This window comes from Sciurus vulgaris, assembly GCF_902686455.1.
Source record: "Sciurus vulgaris genome assembly, chromosome: 15".
NCBI lineage: Eukaryota > Metazoa > Chordata > Mammalia > Rodentia > Sciuridae > Sciurus > Sciurus vulgaris.
Genome location: NC_136476.1, coordinates 69298437 through 69319056, shown reverse-complemented (window position 1 = coordinate 69319056; position 20620 = coordinate 69298437). Strand labels below are relative to the sequence as shown.

The following is a 20620-nucleotide window of genomic DNA, read 5'->3' as shown; positions in this document are numbered from 1 at the left end:
AGCTGTTCTTCCAACTTTTCTGTAACTCAAACTACAATTTAAAGTTTATGAATTATATATATGTACATACATACGGGCTTATTAAACTGATGGGTATTCAGGCATAGGTAAGTAACACACAAACACATCTAAGTTCCAAAAGGGCAGGGATGCCATTTTTTTCACTACTTTATACTCCATATTTAGAACATCTCCTGGACTCAATAAATATTTTTTGAATAAAAAAATGTTTTATGATACTGGTTTTATTTCAATAATTCCTAATTATTCCTTTATTTCTATAAATTTATGAAAAAATGTTATGAAGGAAAAGTATCACCTAATTCTGGTCAAGAAAATTTGCAAACATTTGAGCTGGGGTATGGCTCAGTAGTAAAGCATTGCCTAGGATGTACAAGTCCCTGGGTTTGATCCCCAGTACCACCAAAAATTAATAAAAAATTTTTAAAAGGCAAGCATTATCAGACTCATTCAACCAACATTTGTTATAGCTTCACCACAATTCAAAATTGACAATGGGCAATACTATATATTACTCAAAAAATTTTAAACTCATTAACAGTTTAATTGTGAAGAAAGAAGTTGGGAGGCTGGCTAATACAGAGATGATAATGACACAAAATAGTTAAGTGTGAGTTACTTGCTTTGGGTATCATGGGTCAGTATAGCAGGAGCATCCAGTCCTGCATAGGATGGTAAATACAAAGGATTCAAGCAAGAGCAAAGAAAGGCATGGGGGCCCAAATCAACTTCTGGGTGGGCAGACAGGGCAAAGCACAGTGATGGGTGGGACTGAAAAGGTGTGGTGGGGTAGTGGTTTGCACCAGGTGGAACTGGAAAGGTGTGGTGGGGTAGTGTGCAACAGGCCATCAAGAGGCCTAAGAGTCACTGGGAAGTGTTTTTTTTCCCTCACAATCTTTTTTATTGGTGCATGATAGTTGAACATAATAATGGGATTTATTGTTAGACATTCATACATGCACACAATATAACAATATAGTTTGGCCAATATCACTCCCCAACATTTCCCTTCCTCCAGGAATGGTTTCTAAGGGAGCAGTGAAATGGTCAAGATGGTGGCTTCAATTGATCACATCTCTCTGGAGTCATAGTGGGGCAGGGATTAAGCAGATGATCAGCATGAAGTTATGAAAGCAAAGATGTTCAACTGCAATAGTGATGAGCTACTGATGAGAACTATTTTAGGAAGTAACAGAGAAAGACTAGGCAATTATTAAATAACCATGCCTCTTAACTCATTTTTACATTTCACCTCTTGCCCTCTTTAACAATTCCCCTCACAGCAGACAGAATTACCATTTGAAAACAGAGCAGACCATCTCACCCCATTGATACCTGTCAATGGCTGCTCCTTATATCTTCCAAAATTAAATTTACTATAGTCTCTTAAAGGCCATATAATCACATTCCTGCCTCCTCCTTCAACTTCATCCTGTGCTCTCCTCCTTCAGTCATAGTCTTTTCAATTCCTTAAAACTATCAAGCACTTTTCTGGTTAAGAGCCACTCCTTCTGCCTAAAATGTTCTTTTTCTTATTCTACAAATCTCAGCCTAAATGTCACCTCCCATGAGGTCCAACTAAAGGTCTCTTTCCTATCACACCAATTACTCTCCATCACAGCACCCTCTTGTCTTTGCACTTAAAATAATCTGCAAGTAGAGTGATTCTTTTTTTTTTTTTTTAATTTTTTTTGGTAGTTGTCGATGGATCTTTATTTTTATTTATTCATATGTGGTGCTGAGAATCCAATGCAGTGCCTCACACATGCTAGGCAAGTGCTCTACCACTGAGCTACAATCCCAGCCCTAGAGTTGATTCTTCTTATTTGGTTAGTTATATTCCACAAAGTCACTGCAAGCACTTTACCACTGTGCCTACAGGACATCAGAAATATTTTGCCATTACCAAATGGACAAATCCTTATCACTGTTCCTGGAGGAGGAAAGGCAGGGTTAGATTCTTGCAAATCTCCAGTCACACTGTATTTTTTGTTTTTGTTTTGTAAGGGTTTTTTTAGTTGGGGGGCAGTACTAGAGATGGAACCCAGGGCCTTATACATGCCAGGCAACTGCTCCACCACTAAGCTACCCCCAGTCCTTTTTTTAAACTTTTCTTTGAGATAGGGTCTAAGTTGCCCAGCTAGCCTCCCAAGTAGCTGGAGTTACAGGCATACACCACCACATTTGTTCATGTCATTTTTTGACAACCAATCAATACATAACCTTGTTTAATTCATTTCTGTTTAAAAATATCTTATTCAATATGCTATATATTATTGATTAACACCAAACTCATAGGCAAAAGCATTGTAACAGATGCCAGACTGGAACTTATCTAAAAAAACATTTTCTACATAAGGCACATCACAGTCTTAGGAGACTAGCACTAAAGTGCTTGGGCGGCACTGTAAACAACAGAATCACTTAAAAAAAATACTAAAATGCAAAAAACACAGCATTAATTAATCCACAAAAATATCTGTTTACAATATGTGAGCTAAACAGGAAGCAGTGGATTGTCTTGCTGTAACACAGTTGGGAATGTGTGCATGAGGCCAGTCAGATTTTTCTTTACTTTGCCCATATCCATGAATGACTGCAGAAGTGCTGGGAGTACTGACTCTGGGGTTACAAATTAATTTTAGTGAATACGTGGATTCATAAATAAGGACTCTGTAAATAATGAGGGTGAACTATATTTGATAACCATTATTTGCTTTATAATTTATAAACCCACAAGGTAAAGGGGAATGTCTATCCTTTTAGCATCTAATATTCAACAAATATTTGAGAATAAACAAAATGTACAAATGCACAACAGGTAGGTTGACATATAAGCCTAAAGCTCAACCATGGGATACATTTAAGATAAAATAAAGAAATGCTAAATAATCACGGATGTGGTTAATTTCAGGAAAAGAATTTGAACAAGGTGCCAAGATAAAAATTACAGGATGGTTAGGTCAGACTTTTCTGAAAAGATGATCCCTAAGCTGAGAAATGCAAAAGACCAAATTATGTGAAACAGAGTACATAGAAATTCCAGGCAAAGAGAACAGTCAATGTGAAAGGGCTGAAATAGGAAAGTGTTCCAAACAACACTATTTGAAAGTTAAAATGAAAGGTTGATATATAACATTCATGTCTGAGTAACTTCAGTAACTTCAACTTGTTTAGCACCTTGCAGAGTGGTCCAAGAGGATTCCTTTCTAAAAGCCTTGTTTAAAAAAAAAAAAAGTTTAGATAACTATAGAGACAGACATTTCTATGGTTTGAATGTTTGTTCCACCAAAACTTGTGTTGAAGTCTAAGTGCTATTATAACTGTATTAGGAGGTGGAACCCGGGCTGGGGAGATAGCTCAGCTGGTATAGTGCTTGCCTTGCAAGTACAAGGCCCTGAGTTCAATCCCCAGTACTGCAAAAAAAAAAAAAAAAAAAAAAAAGAGGTGGAACCATTAAGAAATGATTAGGCAAGAGGGATCTGTAGGATTGGTGCTATTATAAAAGGCCGTTTGCCCCCTCCCAGTCTCACCCTCTTGCTTTCTACCATGTAATGAATGATGCAGCAAAAAAGCACATGCCAGATGTCAGCATCTTACTACTGAACTTCCAATAGTGTGAGATAACAAATTTCTGTTCACTGTAAATTATCCAGTTCCAGGTATCTTGTTATAGTAGTACAAAATAAACTAATACAGACACCAAGACCTCTGACACTCATGATTTTGATGGAGCTGGAGAATTCATCAACGGGGTACATGAGAACAAAGAATATTAACAGGAGCTTTCTGACTCTCCATTCCCAAGGACTAGGGTCTTACAAGGTACTCAACAGTTTTGGCCTGTTCCTTCTCTTCTGTGTTCATTCACTTTCAACAAATCAAGGACTAGTCATATTTGGGTTCTGCAATGTAATAAATCTGCAAAATAGAAACAATAATCAAGGATACCACATGGCTTTTCTCATTCAAAGGAAGCAAAATTGTAGAATCCAGTGAATGCTAGAAAACCACATAAAAAGTATCTAATGAATTTTCCTTCATATAATAGGTAGTAGGCAAAATTACATGTGAATAATTACAGCAATAAACACTGATAAAGCAAGAGGAAAGTCATCATTAGAAACAGCCAAATTATTAAGGCAATGAACAGACCACTGTTGGTCCCCACCATTACTGGGAATATACCATTATGAATAAATGAAACCACAGGAAAGGCTCATTTCATCAAGACATGTATACTTACAGAGAGGTCAACTGCTGTGGATTCCAGGAGAGAATATATCTCTAGTGTTTATAGTACTGAGAGGAAGGATAATGGGTGATTAGAAATTAAGAGAAGAAAATAATAAATACGTTAAATGTCAACTCATGACCAGCAGAGTAAAAGCATTTTCTGATTGGTCATTAAGTAGCACACCTATCTAAACCTTCATTGATGAAAACTTCTCTTGACACCAGTTAAAGAATAAACATGCATTGGACCTTACAAACAGGTTGCAATTCCCTGTGGAGAGATTATGGGAAAACAAAACACAAGGCAAATCTATTTGAGGATAACTTATAATTCCAAAGACAGTAAATCAGTTGGTCTGGAATGCAAGTGAGCATTTATAATAAAAACATTATATAGAGAGTGATTAAGTTCTCAGGTCACCCCAAAACAAACAAACAAAAAGAACTCTCACACAGCCACTCTGCTGACTAGAAGTGTAATATACCTAATATAGCCAACAAAAACTTGATTATTTCTATGAGAAAATCCAATCCTCATTTACCACAGTGGCAAGCCCTGACTTCTTTGGACACCTCATGGCACTCAGTAACGTTAGAGAGTTCCAGGGTTCACCTGGATCCTTAAAAGATATGCTGGGGGACAGAGTAGACATACCTCAATGGTAGGGTGCTTACCTAGCAAAAGGTCCTAGGTCTGATGACTAACACCACCAAAAAGAAAAAACAAAAACACCTTACTAATCCTCTGATACAGAGGCTATCTAAAAATACAATCTATCAAGAATCCCACAGCCCCCGCGCTGGCTGGCTCCCTCCCGGCGAGGGTCGCGGTGCGCCTGCGCCCGGGCGGGGGGCGCTGCCCCCCCCCCCCCCCCGCCCTTTCCCTGGGACTGGCCAAAGCCACAGGGAAGATGGTGGAAAATTCACCGTCGCCACTGCCAGAAAGAGCGATTTATGGCTTTGTTCTTTTCTTAAGCTCCCAGTTTGGCTTCATACTTTATCTTATGTGGGTTTTTATTCCTGAATCTTGGCTAAACTCCTTAGGCTTAACCTACTGGCCTCAAAACTATTGGGCAGTCGCATTACCTCTCTACCTCCTTATTACTATAGGAATTGGTTATGTACTCTTATTTGGAATTAACATGATGAGTACTTCTCCCCTCAACTCGATTCATACGATCGCAGATAACTATGCTACAAACCAACAAAAGAAGAAATACCAAGTGGAGGCCATCCCAGCATTAAGAGATATTCCTATTAGTGAAGTAAACCAAATGTTCTTTCTCACAACCAAAGAACTTTACACCAGAAAGTGAGTCACATGTAAACATGCTACCATCAAGCATGATAAGTTTTTGACAGAATAATTTTGCCCATAATTATACTATTTTCTCTTATTGCTCAATATTGAAATGTAAAAAAAAGTCATTCTCTTAAGTAAATTTTGATTAATATTGTAAATGTTTTCAAATATTCATTATTAATAGAATAAATAAAATACTTCATTACCTTAAAAAAAAGAATCCTTATGCTAATGACTATTGTACTGGATAGTGTAGAAAGATAACATTTCCACCACTGCATAAGTCCTGCTGGACAGTACTGTTCCATTTAAGAAAGGTCTCTCACTTTTCTATAGCATCACAAAAGAAAGCAGTGAATATACATAATGTCAATGAACTATTTACTTAACAGTTTAGATGTTAAATTTTATGTTATGTATATTTGACCACAACTTTTTTTTTTTAAAGCAGCTCTTATCCTCTCTATATATATTTGAAGATATGACACAAACTGCAACTAATCACTTAACTAGACCTTCTTCAAGCATGGAGCATGCCAAAGCCAAGAGTTGTAAACAGCCAAAAGTATACAAAAAAGAGCTAATTCCTGTAGGCCAGTTCTATTGCCCATGAGGTCAACAAGTAAAGCAAGTCATCTAAATCCAAGTTAGGACTACCTTAAGGACTTCAAAAGTATAAAATAGGGCACTAGGTATAGCTTAATGGTAGAGTGCTCCTGGGTCCAATCCCCAGTATGGGGGGAAAAAAGAAAATGAAAGAGAAAAATTAAAGAAGAAAAAATCCAAGGAGAACAGGTAAAGCAGTAGACCCTAGAAAATGGACTGCCTTACATGCTTTTATTAAAAATGTCTTTAAAAGACTGAAAAGTAAACTGAGTATTAAACTCAATAAGTTTGAAGCATGATAAAAAAAACCAGGACTTATAATAGGTAAAGGAGAAATTAACAAGATAGAAAACAAAACAAAGGAGACGGCATAGACTGTACTGTAAAGAAGAAAAGATCAAGTATAAACATTATTTATTTAATATCTCTTTACTCCCAGCACTATGCCAGGTGCTAGGGACAGAATGTTGAAAAGAACCAACATATGCTGTCTGGATCCAAACCACAGACGGTCTTTCAGAAAGCATTCCTAGAAGGAAAACTTAGGACTTCAGTATTTCTAGCTTCCATTTTTATTCTGTATATTTTGACTTTGTTTTTACTGAAAACTAAAAATTAACACTTGTATTCAGTATTTTCCTGGTGATCTGGATTTCCTTTTTTAGAATCACAACACATAAAGTAGAAAAATCCATGTATTTAAGTTTCAAAACCCTGTTCATTTCTCTATTCCTTTGCATTTTTTTCAGTGCTTCTTCCTCTGTTCTCCTATCTGTAGTTTAAGTTTGTGGATGTTAATTTAGAAAGAATACCAAAACTCTTACTGGAAAAAAAAACAAAAAACAAAACAAAAAAAAAATACTTAGAAGCAATATAACCCCTCACTTGGAGTAGAAAGTATCATGTAGTTGATGGTGGTAAAAGCATCAGGCATATGCTGTTGCTTCATCCCATGATAAATAATTTACAACTAATGTAAAATATCAATTTCATTCTGTCTCTAGTTATTTGAGACTATACTACATTGATTACCTTAACACAACTGAAGATAGTACTTCTACTCAAAGCCATGTGACTAAAGATTTAATTGTATTTCCTTAGCAGTAGTATGTATGTAGCATGTTCGTCTACTTCTATCTTTTCTATTTTCCATCTTAAGGGTTTTGAAAATATAAAAGCAATTTATATTGCTGACTCCTTTCTATGACCAATCTAATTAATCAACCAAGTACAAAATAACAAGAACTGTTTGACTTTGTCATTTTTCTCAAATAGAATTTGAGAACTCCTTGACCTTAAATTCAGATGACGTCATTCAGGGGCGGAACCCACTCTTTTCTACTGTTTTAGTCTACTTTCTGTAATACTGTATAATTAGGAACAAGAGACAAGATATTTAAGACAGCAGTTAATGAAATACTAATTAGATGCTATAATAATCTAACAATTACATAGAAATAATCCACTGGTATCAAATTATTACTATACAGTTATTGCTTGCTTTATCAAAAACAGTACAAAAATGTCTTTGAACTTCAAAAAATATGCCAGCTTTTCACTGTTACAACCTGCAGAAGCAACGATATGTCCCTGCTGTAAATAGCTCAAAGAACTGAAGGATTTGGAATTTAATTTCATGATCATCATGTCTTTTGCCTCTTTTAGACAATACTGATTCATTTAATAATCACTGAGTACCTATGTTCCACGCACTAAGAAAGGAAAACTTAGGTACAGTAATATTCAGAAGAGAAAAAGGATAATTCAAAATTCCTGCAAGTCTAAAAATCATTGATACTGAGGTGGGTAGATGGGAAGGTAATTGGGAACTGAATCCAGGGGTACTTTACCACTGAACTACATTCCAATCCTTTTTTATTTTGAGACAGGTCTCACTAAGTTGCCCAGGCTGGCACACAACTTTTCAATCCTCCTGCCTCAGACTCCTGAGTCACAGGAGTTATCGGAATGCACTACCACGCTCAGCATGTATTTTTTTAAATAAGGTTTCTGTTAGGGTAAAATTATACTTAAATACTAGAAATGTGATGTTCTGGCAACACATAAAAACTAGATCACAAAACTTCTATGTAGATCCTGAAAACTGGGAAGTTAAGAGTCTAAGGTTAGACATCACAAAGAAGCATCCAATTTGTGTTAAATCTCATACTAGTACGATAGTACCATATACTAGTAAAAACCACATTTTATAGAGCAATCAACAAAGAAATTAACTAAAAACAACAGCAAAGAATAATACTGGTTCCAAAAGTCATTCAATAGTAGGCTTTTGTTGGTGTTGCTTAGGTTCACTAAGTGCTCTGGTTCCTAGTATCTTGCTTAGTTAATATACTGTATTTCCAAAGCAAGTTATTTTACACTTAGCTACCTTCTGTCACATTTCTCTTTTCTACTTCACTTTTCAAAAAATTGTTTTATTATGACATAAATGAAATGCAATGAATTATATAGATTTTAAATGCAGTTTTATAAGCTATGACATATGTAAAAAATAATCATGAAACAATCGCCATGATAAAAACAATGAGTATATATATCACTCCCAAGTTTCCTGAAGATGGGTCATTATACCACCTTCCCCTCCTTCTCTTAAAACTCCTCCCAAGGCAAACAGTTTTCCATCTCTACAAAGGGTTTTCATTTTCTAAAATATAAATAAATAAGAATCATAGGGTATATGTTTTATAGCCTGGTTTCTTTCACTTAAGTATTGTGAGACCCATTAATACTGTTAGGTATATCAATAGTTCATTCTTTGCATGGATGAGAAATCTGCCATCATATGTATACATCACAATTATTCTTTCACTTGTTGATGGACATATTACTTTCAGTTTCAGCTATTACAAATAATACTACCATGAACATGCATGTACATACAAGTCTTTATATATACACATGTATTACTTTTTTCTGGGAAAAATACTTAGCATCATATGGTAGGTATATGAATTCAATTTTTTTTTAAAAAAGTGGAAACTGCTAAAGCAGCTGTACTATTTTATATGTCTACCAGTAGAGTATGAGAACCATCGTAGTTACTTAATTCCTAGCCAATACCTGGCATGGTAGTTTAATTTCCATTTTTTAATAACATCAAGCATCTTATGTGCTTATCTGACACCTGTATATATTCTTCAGTGAAATGTACAAATCTTTAGCTCACCTTCTTTACTTAGAATTAGTTTAGATTCAAGTCTTTGGTCAGATATATAACAGGCAAAATATTTCCTTCCAGTCACTGATTTATATTTTCATTCTGTTTGTTGAATTTTAAGTTCAATTTATCAAATTTTACTTATATAGAACTTTTTTTTAATCACATCCAAGAAATCTTTGCATAACTCAAAGTCACCAAGATTTTGTCCCAATACTTTCCCTAGAAATCTCAGTATTAGGTTTCACATCAATTTTATGATCCATTTTAAGTTAATTTTCATACAATATAAGGTAGAGACTGGAAGGTGTAAACTGAAGTTCACTTTGTGCATATTGATATCCAACTTCTTGAGCACATTTTGCTGAAAATATTATCCTTTTCCCACTGAATTATTTTTCTGCCTTTGTCAAATAATTGCTCATATCTGGTGGGCTTAGTTCTAAACTCTATGCTTTTTCCACCAGCAATAGAATGTCTTCATTACAGCAACCTCATAGTAGGTCATTAAACCAGGAAATAAGGACAACAACTTTATTCTTTCAAAATTATTTTGCTGGGCTAAGTTCTTTTGCATTTCCATACAAATTTTAGAATCAGTTTCTCCATTTCTACCAAAAAGCTTGCTGGGATATTAATTGAGATTTCACTGAAACTATACAGATCAATTTGGGGGGGGAAATGGCATCTTAACAATAGTGAGTTATCTGATCCCTAAACACAGAGTATTTCTTCATTTACTTGTTTTACATTTCTATCAGCAATGTTCTGCAATTTTTAGGGTATATCTTAGATGTATATTGTTAGCTTCATCTCTTAAGTAATTTTTTATGCTATTGCAAATAGTATTTTTAAAGTTCAATGTCCAACTGTTTGTTGCTAATATACAGATATAAAACTGATTTTTATATATTGAACTTATACTCTGCAATCTTCCCAAACTAATCAGTTTTAGTATTTTTTTCTATAGATTCCACAATCCACAAGATATGCTACATGTTGTCAGTGAATACAACACCATGTTAATTCCTCCTCTTTTTTTTTTTTTTTTTTTTCCTTTTTTGATGAAGATTGAATACAGGGTCTTATAAATGCTAAGTAACACTTTACCACTTAACTACATCACTGGCAATTCTTCCTTTCCAATCTGAATCTTTTTTCCTCCTCTGATCTGAATGCTTTTTTTTTCTTTTCCTTCATTTCACCGGCAAGAAACTCCAGCACTAAACTGAATGCTCCTAATCTTAAGGAAAAGCATCAGTCTTCTACTATTTCACTATTAAGTATAAAGTTAGGTACAAGCCTTTCATACATGCAAGAAGGGTGAGAAGATTCCTTCTATTCTCTAGTTTGCTGAGTTTTTTTGTTTTTTTTTTAAATCGGGAACAGATGTTCAACTTTGTCAAATTCTTTTACTGCAATCAAATGATAAGTTTTCTTTCTTTGAACATTAACACAATGAATTGCATTTCCTAAGTTTTCAGGATTCAACCAAACTTGTATTCCTGAGGTAACCCCACTTCTTGTTGTGTATATTTCTTTTTATGAGTTGCTGAATTTCACTTGTTAAAAATATATTAAGAATTTTCAGCTACGTTCATAAGAGATAATGTTCTCTGGTCATCTTTACTTTTAATAACATTGCCTCATTGTGGTATCTATGCTAGAGAATCATTAGGAAGGGTTCTCTCCTCTCCATATTTCCTGGAAGTCTGTATACAATTGGTACTATTTCCTCCTTAAATGTTTGATACACTTCCCAAGTAATGCCATTTGGGCCTATAGATCTCTTTGTGGGAAGGTTTTGAATGACAAATTCAATTTCTATACTGGATATAGGACTATTCAGACTCTTCTACTTATTTAAGTCATTTTTGGTAAACTGTATTGGTCATGTAATCTGTCTGTTATACGTAAGTTGTCAAACTAATGGAATAAGATTGTTCATAGTAGTCTCTTACTATCTTTTTAACATCTGGAGAACTCATTGTCACCTTTGTCATTCCTGATACTGATAATCTGTATTTCCTGTTTTTCTGATCAGTTTAGCTAGAAACCCCTTTTTTATTTTCAATGAGCTTCTCAAAGAACCAGCTTTTTATTTCATTTATTTTACCATCCTTTTCTATTATCTCTTTCAATTATTTTTTATTTTTTTGCTTTCTTTGTAAATTTTCTTTCTGTTCAGTATTCTAATTTCATAAGATAGAAACTGAGGTATTATTTTTATTTTCTATAGAGTTCTCTCAAAGTACTACTAGCTGCATTTGAAATTTTTAAATTTATTTTAAATTTAGTTCAAAATACTTCCGAACTTTATGTAATTAACCTTTAGAGAACATTTCCCTCAACAACAGCAGGATATATATCTTTTTCAAGTACACATGGAACAGGAATAAAGATAAAAGTAAAACTACATATTAATGACTTAATATCTCAATAAACTAGAAAAATTCAAATCATGCAAAAAGGTTCTATGACCACAATGGAAAATGAAGATATCTTGGAAGTCCCAAATATTAGAGAAGGCAGTAACAGTTTTGAATAACACATGAGTCAAATAAGAAATTAAAAAAGGATAGTAAATCTGCTCCCAGTCACTTGTTTTTGGCCTACAGAATGAATCTCTAATGTATTTTAAAGACAATATTTTAAGACAAATAATTAAAATAATCATAAATACTTTTTCCTTACTCATCTACAAGACTCATACTTTTGTCATAGCCATGAGGTAAGGCCTCTGTACTACATGAATAAAATATAAGATATAAAAGGGGAGAAAGGTAATATGGAAAACAGTAGAGGCCTCACACTAGGAGAGAGGACTCCATATTTCACAAATCGTTTTTTTTTATTTACTTATTTCATGTTCTAAACAACTGTGAGGCTTAACAGTTACTTCTAGTTCCATTGTACAGATACTGAAACTGGTTCAGAAAGGTTAAATACCTTACCCCAAACTAGCTAAAAGTAAATGTAGGACTTGAATGCAAAACTTTTGACTCAAAATTACTTGTTCTGATATGAAATTCTAAAGTCAAGAAATACTGGTTATCAAAGCAGGAAATAACTGAAATTTGCAATCAATCAGGTCTGTGTCAGAATTTCTTCCACTATCCTGTTCTTTAATCCAACTGATCCGTCCCTTTTTTCATTGTCCTCACATGCCCTGTCCTTATTTCATTCTTTATGCAACTTAGATAGCATGATAGATCATTTTAAACATTCCCTTGTACACACTCAATTCTCTAATCCCTTTCTTGCTTCAACATAACATAATGACTATTTTCACATTAAAGTTAAAACCATTGAATTCAAGTGGGTCCTCAGGGCTACCTACTAATTATTCTTAGCTCCCTAACTCAAACATTTTTGTGCATAACCCAGAGGGCTTGCTGAAACACAGACTGCTCTCACCCCTAGAGTTTAATACAGGAGATCTAGGACGGACCCCACAAATTACATTTTCAACACATCTTCAGGTGAAGTTGGTGCTGCTGCCCCATGATCACACTTGGCTCAAATTGACATTCGCTTTACTATTGAACATCTCTTCACAACTCCAATTCTTTCTGCCCCATCCTCACTCTGAGAGGAAACAGAAGCAAGCAGAAGATAATGTCCATGAGCTACCAATACATCACCTACTCACCTCTCTGATGTCATCCCCCACTTAGTTGCTTTTCTCCTTCTGCAAAATCCTCCCTGTTCTTCCTCAAACACACACTTGAAGTATTTTGTGCTGTCTACTTGAAATGGTCTTCTCCCCACAATTCTGCATGATTTGTTCCTTCACTTGATCTGCTAAGGTCCCCTTATTAGAAAGGCTCCCAGACAGCACAAAAATCAGTAAACCTCCCCACATATACCCATCACCTCCATCCCCCTTAGTTTGAATTACTTTTCTCCCTGGCACTTACTGTCTCCTTATTTTATTTGTTTTCTAATACCTACATTCAGCTATGCAGAAACTGAGTAGAAGAGAGGTAAAAGTAGTCAAATTCTCTGGGATTAGAGAGACAATGATAAGACAATAAACAGCAATGTAATCTATTTATTTGAGAAATAAGACTGAAAGAAAGGAGAGAAACAGGAACAAGTAGCAGCAGGCTCAAGCAGAAGCTTCTCAAGATGCAAAGGCAGACCTGGAAACACAGGGTGCAAAGAGAAAATGAAAAGACGACAAATATTGAAGATATGTATGGGAGACAAGATTGCTATTTGAAAGAAGCAAGCACGCAGGGATTATTGCTTCTGTTTTTAAAAGTATATTATCTAGGGCTGGGGTTGTGGCTCAGTGGTAGGCACTTGCCTCCCATGTATGAGGCACTGGGTTAGATTCTGAGCACCACATATAAATAAATGAATAAAATAAAGGTCCACCAACAACTAAAAAAAAAAAGTTTATTATCTACTAAGAATTTACTAAATGCAGTGCACTGTGAGGAAATAGTTCATACCTATTATGATATCTGATTTAGTCAATCCTCATAACAACCCTAAAAAGAAGGAATTATCATCTAGGCCTTTTTGTACATATTGGAGACATCCAACTGACAAACTTGCTCAAGTTAAAATACCATACAGGTTTCTCTTTCCAAACAATCCCATCCTTCCTTTCTCTCTTACCTTACTTACAATTCAGGGTCTCATGAAGTAAAATATCAGCAGTCAGGAGCAAACCCCTGTGAAAGCGGCTGAACCACTCCTTTAACCATTCAGGTAGTTTACTAACCTGCGCACACAGGTCAGGCACTGCTTAAGCTCAGAGAACCCAGGAGCCATCCTGACTCACCGGGACCAACCTCCACTGGCTGACTCCAGTGTCGTCATATTAATTTACCCTCGGCTGAACTCTTGGAGCTATTCCAAGCAATTTTTTAAAAAATTATAACAGCTGTTCCAAATCCTTTTCTTTCCATTCCTCTTATTTGCACAATTCCATCCTCAACCTCTCCACTTTCAGCAGAAAGGTGTCGATCACCAAAAAACATGGCAAGCACCCAAAAGAAAATGTTTCAATCTCCCCTCCCTCCACTTTGGGATTTTCATCTTATTCTCAGGAATGTTCTTTTCCTCTAGTCCATCACTATTTTTGCAAATGGTGATCAACATATGGCTTCCTTTTCAATATATTTATCTCTTTCTTCCCTTATCCTACCACACAGATAGGACCCCTAAAACAATAGTAATCACAAACATCCTTATCTTGTTTCAGACTTAATCTGCAGGCCTTCAATGTTTCCTTACTAGCACATACCCTCGGTGTTTCCTCATTAAGAATAGGCCTGGCTATTGGCGTCTCACAACCATGTGTATTTTAAATGTCTCAAGGAAGGAATGTTCACAAAAAGTTTGTCCCAGGCTCATCCAAAACTTCTCTATGATAAAACTTTTCCACACACTATTTTGAAGACAGAGACGACATTAAACATCTATACAGTCCTTTTTAAAAATTATTATGAGTAGCTGGGCAGAGTGGCACACACATACAATTTCAGTGACTCAGGAGAATTACCAAATCTGAGGCCAGTCTCAGGAACTTAGCTGGGCCCTAAGCAAATTAAGCAAGACCCTGTTTCAAAATTTAAAAAAATAAAAATTAAAAAAGGAGCTGGGTCCAAAAACTAGGAATGGAATCAACATTTGATCCAGTGATCCCATTCCTCAATATATATCCAAAGGATTTAAAATCAGCATATTACTGTGACACAGTCATATTAATGTTTATAGCTGTACAATTCACAATAGCTAAGCTATGGAGCCAACCAAGACGCACACCAACAGATAAATGGATAAAGAAATGGTGGTGTATATATACACAATGAAATATTACTCAGTCATAACATTTGCCCGTCAATGAATGGACCTGGAGTCTATCGTGCTAAGTGAAATAAGCCAATCCCCAAAAACCAAAAGGCAAATGTTTTCTGGTATGTGGAAGCTAACCCACAACAAGCAGGGGAGACGACGAACAGATGCTCACAGGATAAGACAAAGGGGAATGAAGGGAAGGGAGGGGGGACAGGAATAGGAAAGACAGTGAAAAATCTGATAAAACTCTCCTATGTACATATATGAATACACCACAGTGAATCCTCCCATTGTGTACATCCATAAGACTGGGGTCCTAATCAGAATAAGATATATTCCATGCATTCTTACTTATATCAAAGGGAACTCTACTGTCATGTATAACTAAAAAGAACCAATTAAAAAAAAAAAAAAAAAAGGAAAAGAATAGTAGGGGCAAATCTCATGAAAATCAAAGGGAGACCAGCATAGGAAAGGGGCATAAGGGTTAAGAAGAAGGGAGGGAGGAGCAAAGTGTCGAGGAATGATATTGGGCAATTACATTGCTATATTGTGTATATGTACAAATATGTAACAACAAACCCTATAGTTACATACAACTATAATGCACCAGTAAAAGAAGTAGGGGAAAAAAAGAAAAAAGGGGCTGGAGATAAGTGGTAAAGTGTCTCTGGGTTCACTCTCAGTACCAAATACATGAATAAGCAAGTATTCTTAGTACAAATTATCTTTCTCAGCACTTTTTTTTGAGATTTAAAAAAAAATTTTTTTTAGTTATAGATGGACATAATACCTTTATTTTATTTATTTATTTTTATGTGGTGCCGAGGATCGAACCCAGTGCCTCACATGTGCTAGGCAGGTGCTCTACCATTGAGCTATATCTCCAGCCCTCTTGGTACTTTAATGACAAGTCAGTTATTTGTTTAAATATTTTAGTATCTTTTTTATGATCAAATAATTTTTTTCTATAATGGCTATGAATGCATGCTGTTTCCTTACTTCACAAAAGAACAAGTGTAGGTGACTGGCCTACCAAAGTAAAAGGAAAAAAAAATTAATGGAACCATAAACACTGACTAGTGACCAACACAGTCAAATAATCTTACATAAAAATCTTATCAGGAAAAAAAATTAGACAATCAGCTTTATAGTGTAAGCCAGCCAACATAAAACTGATTTCAAAACCAATCCATAGATGTTTAATAATGTATATTTTCATGACATGACTTTCAGCTGTTGTTTCACCTTCCAGCTAGACTGAATTGGATTTTAACCACCCTTATGGCATTGTACATATGCAGGGAGCAAACGCAAGTCATTGAAGTGAAGCAGTGTGTGTAAAAGGGCTCAATTAAATAGTGGAATGCTGTTGTAAATTAAAGCCCTACTGAATAATCATCTTCCATGCAAATTATCTTTCTTGGGGTATTCTGACAATATGCCATCATCGTATGTAGCTGCTTTAATACATGCTTATTTGTAATGCTTGACATAATGAATTCTCCATCTTTATTCCCTTAGCAATGAAAATGAGAATTTAAGCTTTTTAATTTTCCCTTGCTAGACTGCCTTTGTGAACACACTAGTAGTGAGACTATTTTTCCATAATCTACAGTGCAGAAGAATGATTTAACCACACCACAATACTGCAAAACAACTTTAGATTTTTTCAGGAAAAAAAAAATTAAATGGATTTCTAATCTCCTCCCTCAAAAAAGTAAAAATTTTAGAAGCTTACTCTCCCAACTCCTACCTCAAACCTCAAAAGTTTCTATTTTTAGAATAAGTCACATGCTAAAATGCAAATACATAAAATAGAGACTATTAGTATATGCATCAGGGAAGTCCTATTTCCTAAAATGCATAAACCTGTATGCTGTATATGCATTTTCTGAGAAGAGTCAAAGATGCTATCCAATTCTCAAAGGGTAAAAAAAAAATAACATGAAAAGATTAGGAATTACTGAGTAAAGCTAAAAGATACAATATCTCAGAGTCACATTTTGATCTTACAGACACAGAAAGTATAACTGATATCCCAGTAGATATATATGTAGTTCCCTTGGTGCTGCACATTTATAATACAGAACAAAAATTTCCATTCAAAAAAGGCAAACTAAAATAATCATAGTCATTTCTTAAAAGCTATGATTCCACATATCCTTCCTGATCATTCTTATGTGCAGATGATGCATAACCTAAACCCTGAAAAGAATTACTGGCAAAGGTCTTATGGGAGAATCCAAGTCATATGCCACTTCTTGGACTAGGACATGGTTTATAAGACAAGATGGGAAAGAGACTAATTCGGAGTCTAATTCATGAGGGTCTCTGAAAACAAATGTATCCCCACACTGCTTCTGAAAATTCTTAGCTTAGCTGCTTGCTTAAATCATAAATATTGTACTGCACTTTTTTTTTTTTTTTTTTTTTTTTTTTGCGGTACTGGGGATTGAACCCAGGGCCTTGTGCTTGCAAGGCAAACACTCTACCAACTGAGCTATAGCCCCAGCCCTGCATTGCACTTTAAAAAAAAAAAAGAAGAAAAAGGAAGGAAGGAAGGAAGGAAGGAAGGAAGGAAGGAAGGAAGGAAGGAAGGAAGGAAGGAAGGAAGGAAGGAAGGAAAGAAGGAAGGAAGAAAGGGAGGGAGGGAGGGAGGAAGAAAGAAAGATCTGAGAGGGCTACTAAAATGGACTAGGAAAATTCCAAGTGACCTTCAAGTTCAATTAAATACCACAGTTGCTACAATATCAATAAGTACTGAATACGAAAATACCTGAGACCTGTTTGTTAGGAACTCTATCAAAACTACCATTAATTAAGCTTAATCTCAGCTTCTATTCAGAATTAATGTGTCCACAGAAATCCTACATTATAAGCCATGATTCTGCAAGAAGGGCAACAACTTTCTTACCAAACTAGTGTGGCGGGAAACATGCAGACTCTCTGCATTCATTCAACTATATGAAATGAAATGGGGGCGGGGGAGGAAACAAGGGGAAAGGCTGAACAAGTAAAAATTCTAAAGGTTTAGTACTAAAAAAAAAAAAAAAATTGTAAAAAAACTTCATTTTTCCCAACAAAAAATAACAGAATTTCGTGCAATTCCTTAGTGGTCACAAACACAAAATACATTAGGGACACACTACATTTACAAAATTATCCTTTACTATCACAAAGAAAAGTTATCTGACGTTTTCACAAATTGTCGAGTACTCTATAAATTTCATCTTTCTCATACTTCAAATTTTACCAAAACCTTTACCATATATTTTTTAAAAAATTCATTTTATTTAAAAATTATTCATTCTTAATTATGTCCATTATTAGGAGTTCAGTGGTCTTCAATCTCTGAGGTTACAGGACACCCAAATGCCAGAATTTTGGTGGCATATTTCAAAGGATAGGGTTATACCCCTCACCCCTCTCTATCTGATCCCCCTTCATGACACTGTGTGTCTGTTTAAATCATACTCCTTACCACCTGACCTAGATACTTACAAAGCTCTTGCCTGCTCCAGTAAACGAGCACTCTTTTTCCTAGGACTGCCTGGACTGGATCCTGCTTAAGCTTTTACCACTTGTCCTGCCCCACAGGTCACCACATCATGACTCAGGCTGCTCACCTAAATCACAGTATTTCTCCTATTCAAATACAAATAAACATCCTTCTCGCCAAAATTTTATAACCAACTGTAAAAAACTGACCATCTATGTGCCATAACAGCATACAACTTGAAATTATTACACTGATTAAAATGATTAGTTTGAAAATATTCTTAATAAATTACTATGTGTTAACTATAAAGTCCAGCTAGGGAGACATAATAGACTTTAAACCATGCAATTCAAAATTTGTTGGACTCAACTTTCTCTACTATCAGGCATTCAAATACCGTCCCTTCTAGGTATTTAAACTGCAGTAATAATTAACCCATGTGCCTGGCGCTCTACTTGCATGAATTCATTTAATCCTCCCAACAATCCAATAAGGTATATATTAAGTAGTATCCCTATCTTTGTAAAAGTGGAAACAAAAGTAGAGCTGTCAAGCATTTGTAAGGGCCAGAAACAAGGTTCAATAAAGAACCAAAGTTTAAAGCCAGGCAGGCTAAGTCCAAAGTCTGCTTTTAACAAGGGTACCATAGTTGCTATGGTGGTTTAGGCACTTGAGAGATCAGCATGAAATGATTTAGATTTCATTATTTCCAAAGTTTTTATTTTTATGACAAAGATTAGTGTGTGTTTCTTTTCTGGTACCAGGGATTGAACCCACGGGCACTTAACCACTGAGTCGCATCCCCAGCCCTTTTTATTTTTTATTTTGAAGCACAATCTTGCTAAGTTGTTAAGAGTCTCCTTTAATTGCTGAGCTTGGCTCTGAATGTGCAATCCTCCTGCCTCAGCCTCCCAAGGAAGTGAGGTTACAGGTGTGTGCCACTGTACCTGGCCAAGATTAGTAAATTATTAATGACAAAAATCACTCAAAGTGCCAGAGAGTCCCAAATTAAATGGTGGTGAAACATACAAATACCTATCAAAGGGAACCAGAAGCCTAAATCCCTTCACTTCTCCAGACCATTTCTTCACCCACAAAATAAGGGGAATAATATAATTTCTACAGTTCCTTCTGGTTCAAGCATGTGAATAATTATTTTTTAATAATTAAAAATCCAACAATTCTTTACATGGTTTAACACATGGCTGCCCACCGTCAATAAAATCAGATTACAACCAATCTGGGGAGGATATAAAGCACTTGATTTCTAGCCAGAAACAGGGACAACACCTGTAATCCCAGAGGCTTGAGAGGCTGAGGGAGGAGGATCTAGAGTTTGAAGTCAGCCTCAGTCACTTAGTGAGGCCCTAAGTGATTCAGTGAGACCCTGTCTCTAAATAAAAATATAAAAAAGAGATGGAGATATGGCTCAGTGGTTAAGCACCACTGGGTTCAATCCCTAGTACCAAAGAAAGAAAGAAAGTACTTTATTTCTAAGATCTTCAAAGACATAAATATGCCAAATCCTTCAGGTTTTTAAAGATACTTTTTATGATAAAATAGAGTCAAATTAAGGCAAATCTTGGCAACTTAGTGAAACCCTGACTCAAAATAAAAAATGAAAAAGGCTGGGGATATAGCTTGGCAGTAGAGTGCCCCTGGGTTCAATCCCCAGTACCACAAAAACAAAATTAACACCTATTTTTCTTTCCAAATTATAAAAAATATAGTGTTATGGTCTGGATCTAAAATGTCTTCCAGCCAGGCATAGAGGCACACACCTATAATCCTAGTTACTTGGGAGACTGAGGCAGTAGGATCACAAGTTAGTGGCTAGACTGGGCAACTTAGGGAGACCCTGTCTCATGATATAAAATGTTATTTAAAAGGGCTGGGGGTATAGTTGAGTGGTAAAGCACTTCAATTCCCAGTCAGTACCAGACACACAGGTCCTCCCTAA

The 20620-nt window shown here is 35.5% G+C and overlaps 2 protein-coding genes across 9 annotated transcripts in view; one reads left to right on the top strand and one right to left on the bottom strand.

Annotated features, from left to right (window-relative positions):
* Positions 1 to 20620, bottom strand: part of KIAA1958 — a 144145-nt gene that overhangs the window by 107570 nt on the left and 15955 nt on the right. The gene's annotated exons all lie outside the window — the stretch shown is intronic.
* On the top strand, positions 5047 to 5780 carry LOC306645717 (phosphatidylinositol N-acetylglucosaminyltransferase subunit P-like). The gene has a single exon (XM_079113720.1). It carries the CDS (start codon positions 5169 to 5171, stop codon positions 5571 to 5573), a length of 405 nt encoding a protein of 134 aa, XP_078969846.1. The 5' UTR covers positions 5047 to 5168; the 3' UTR covers positions 5574 to 5780.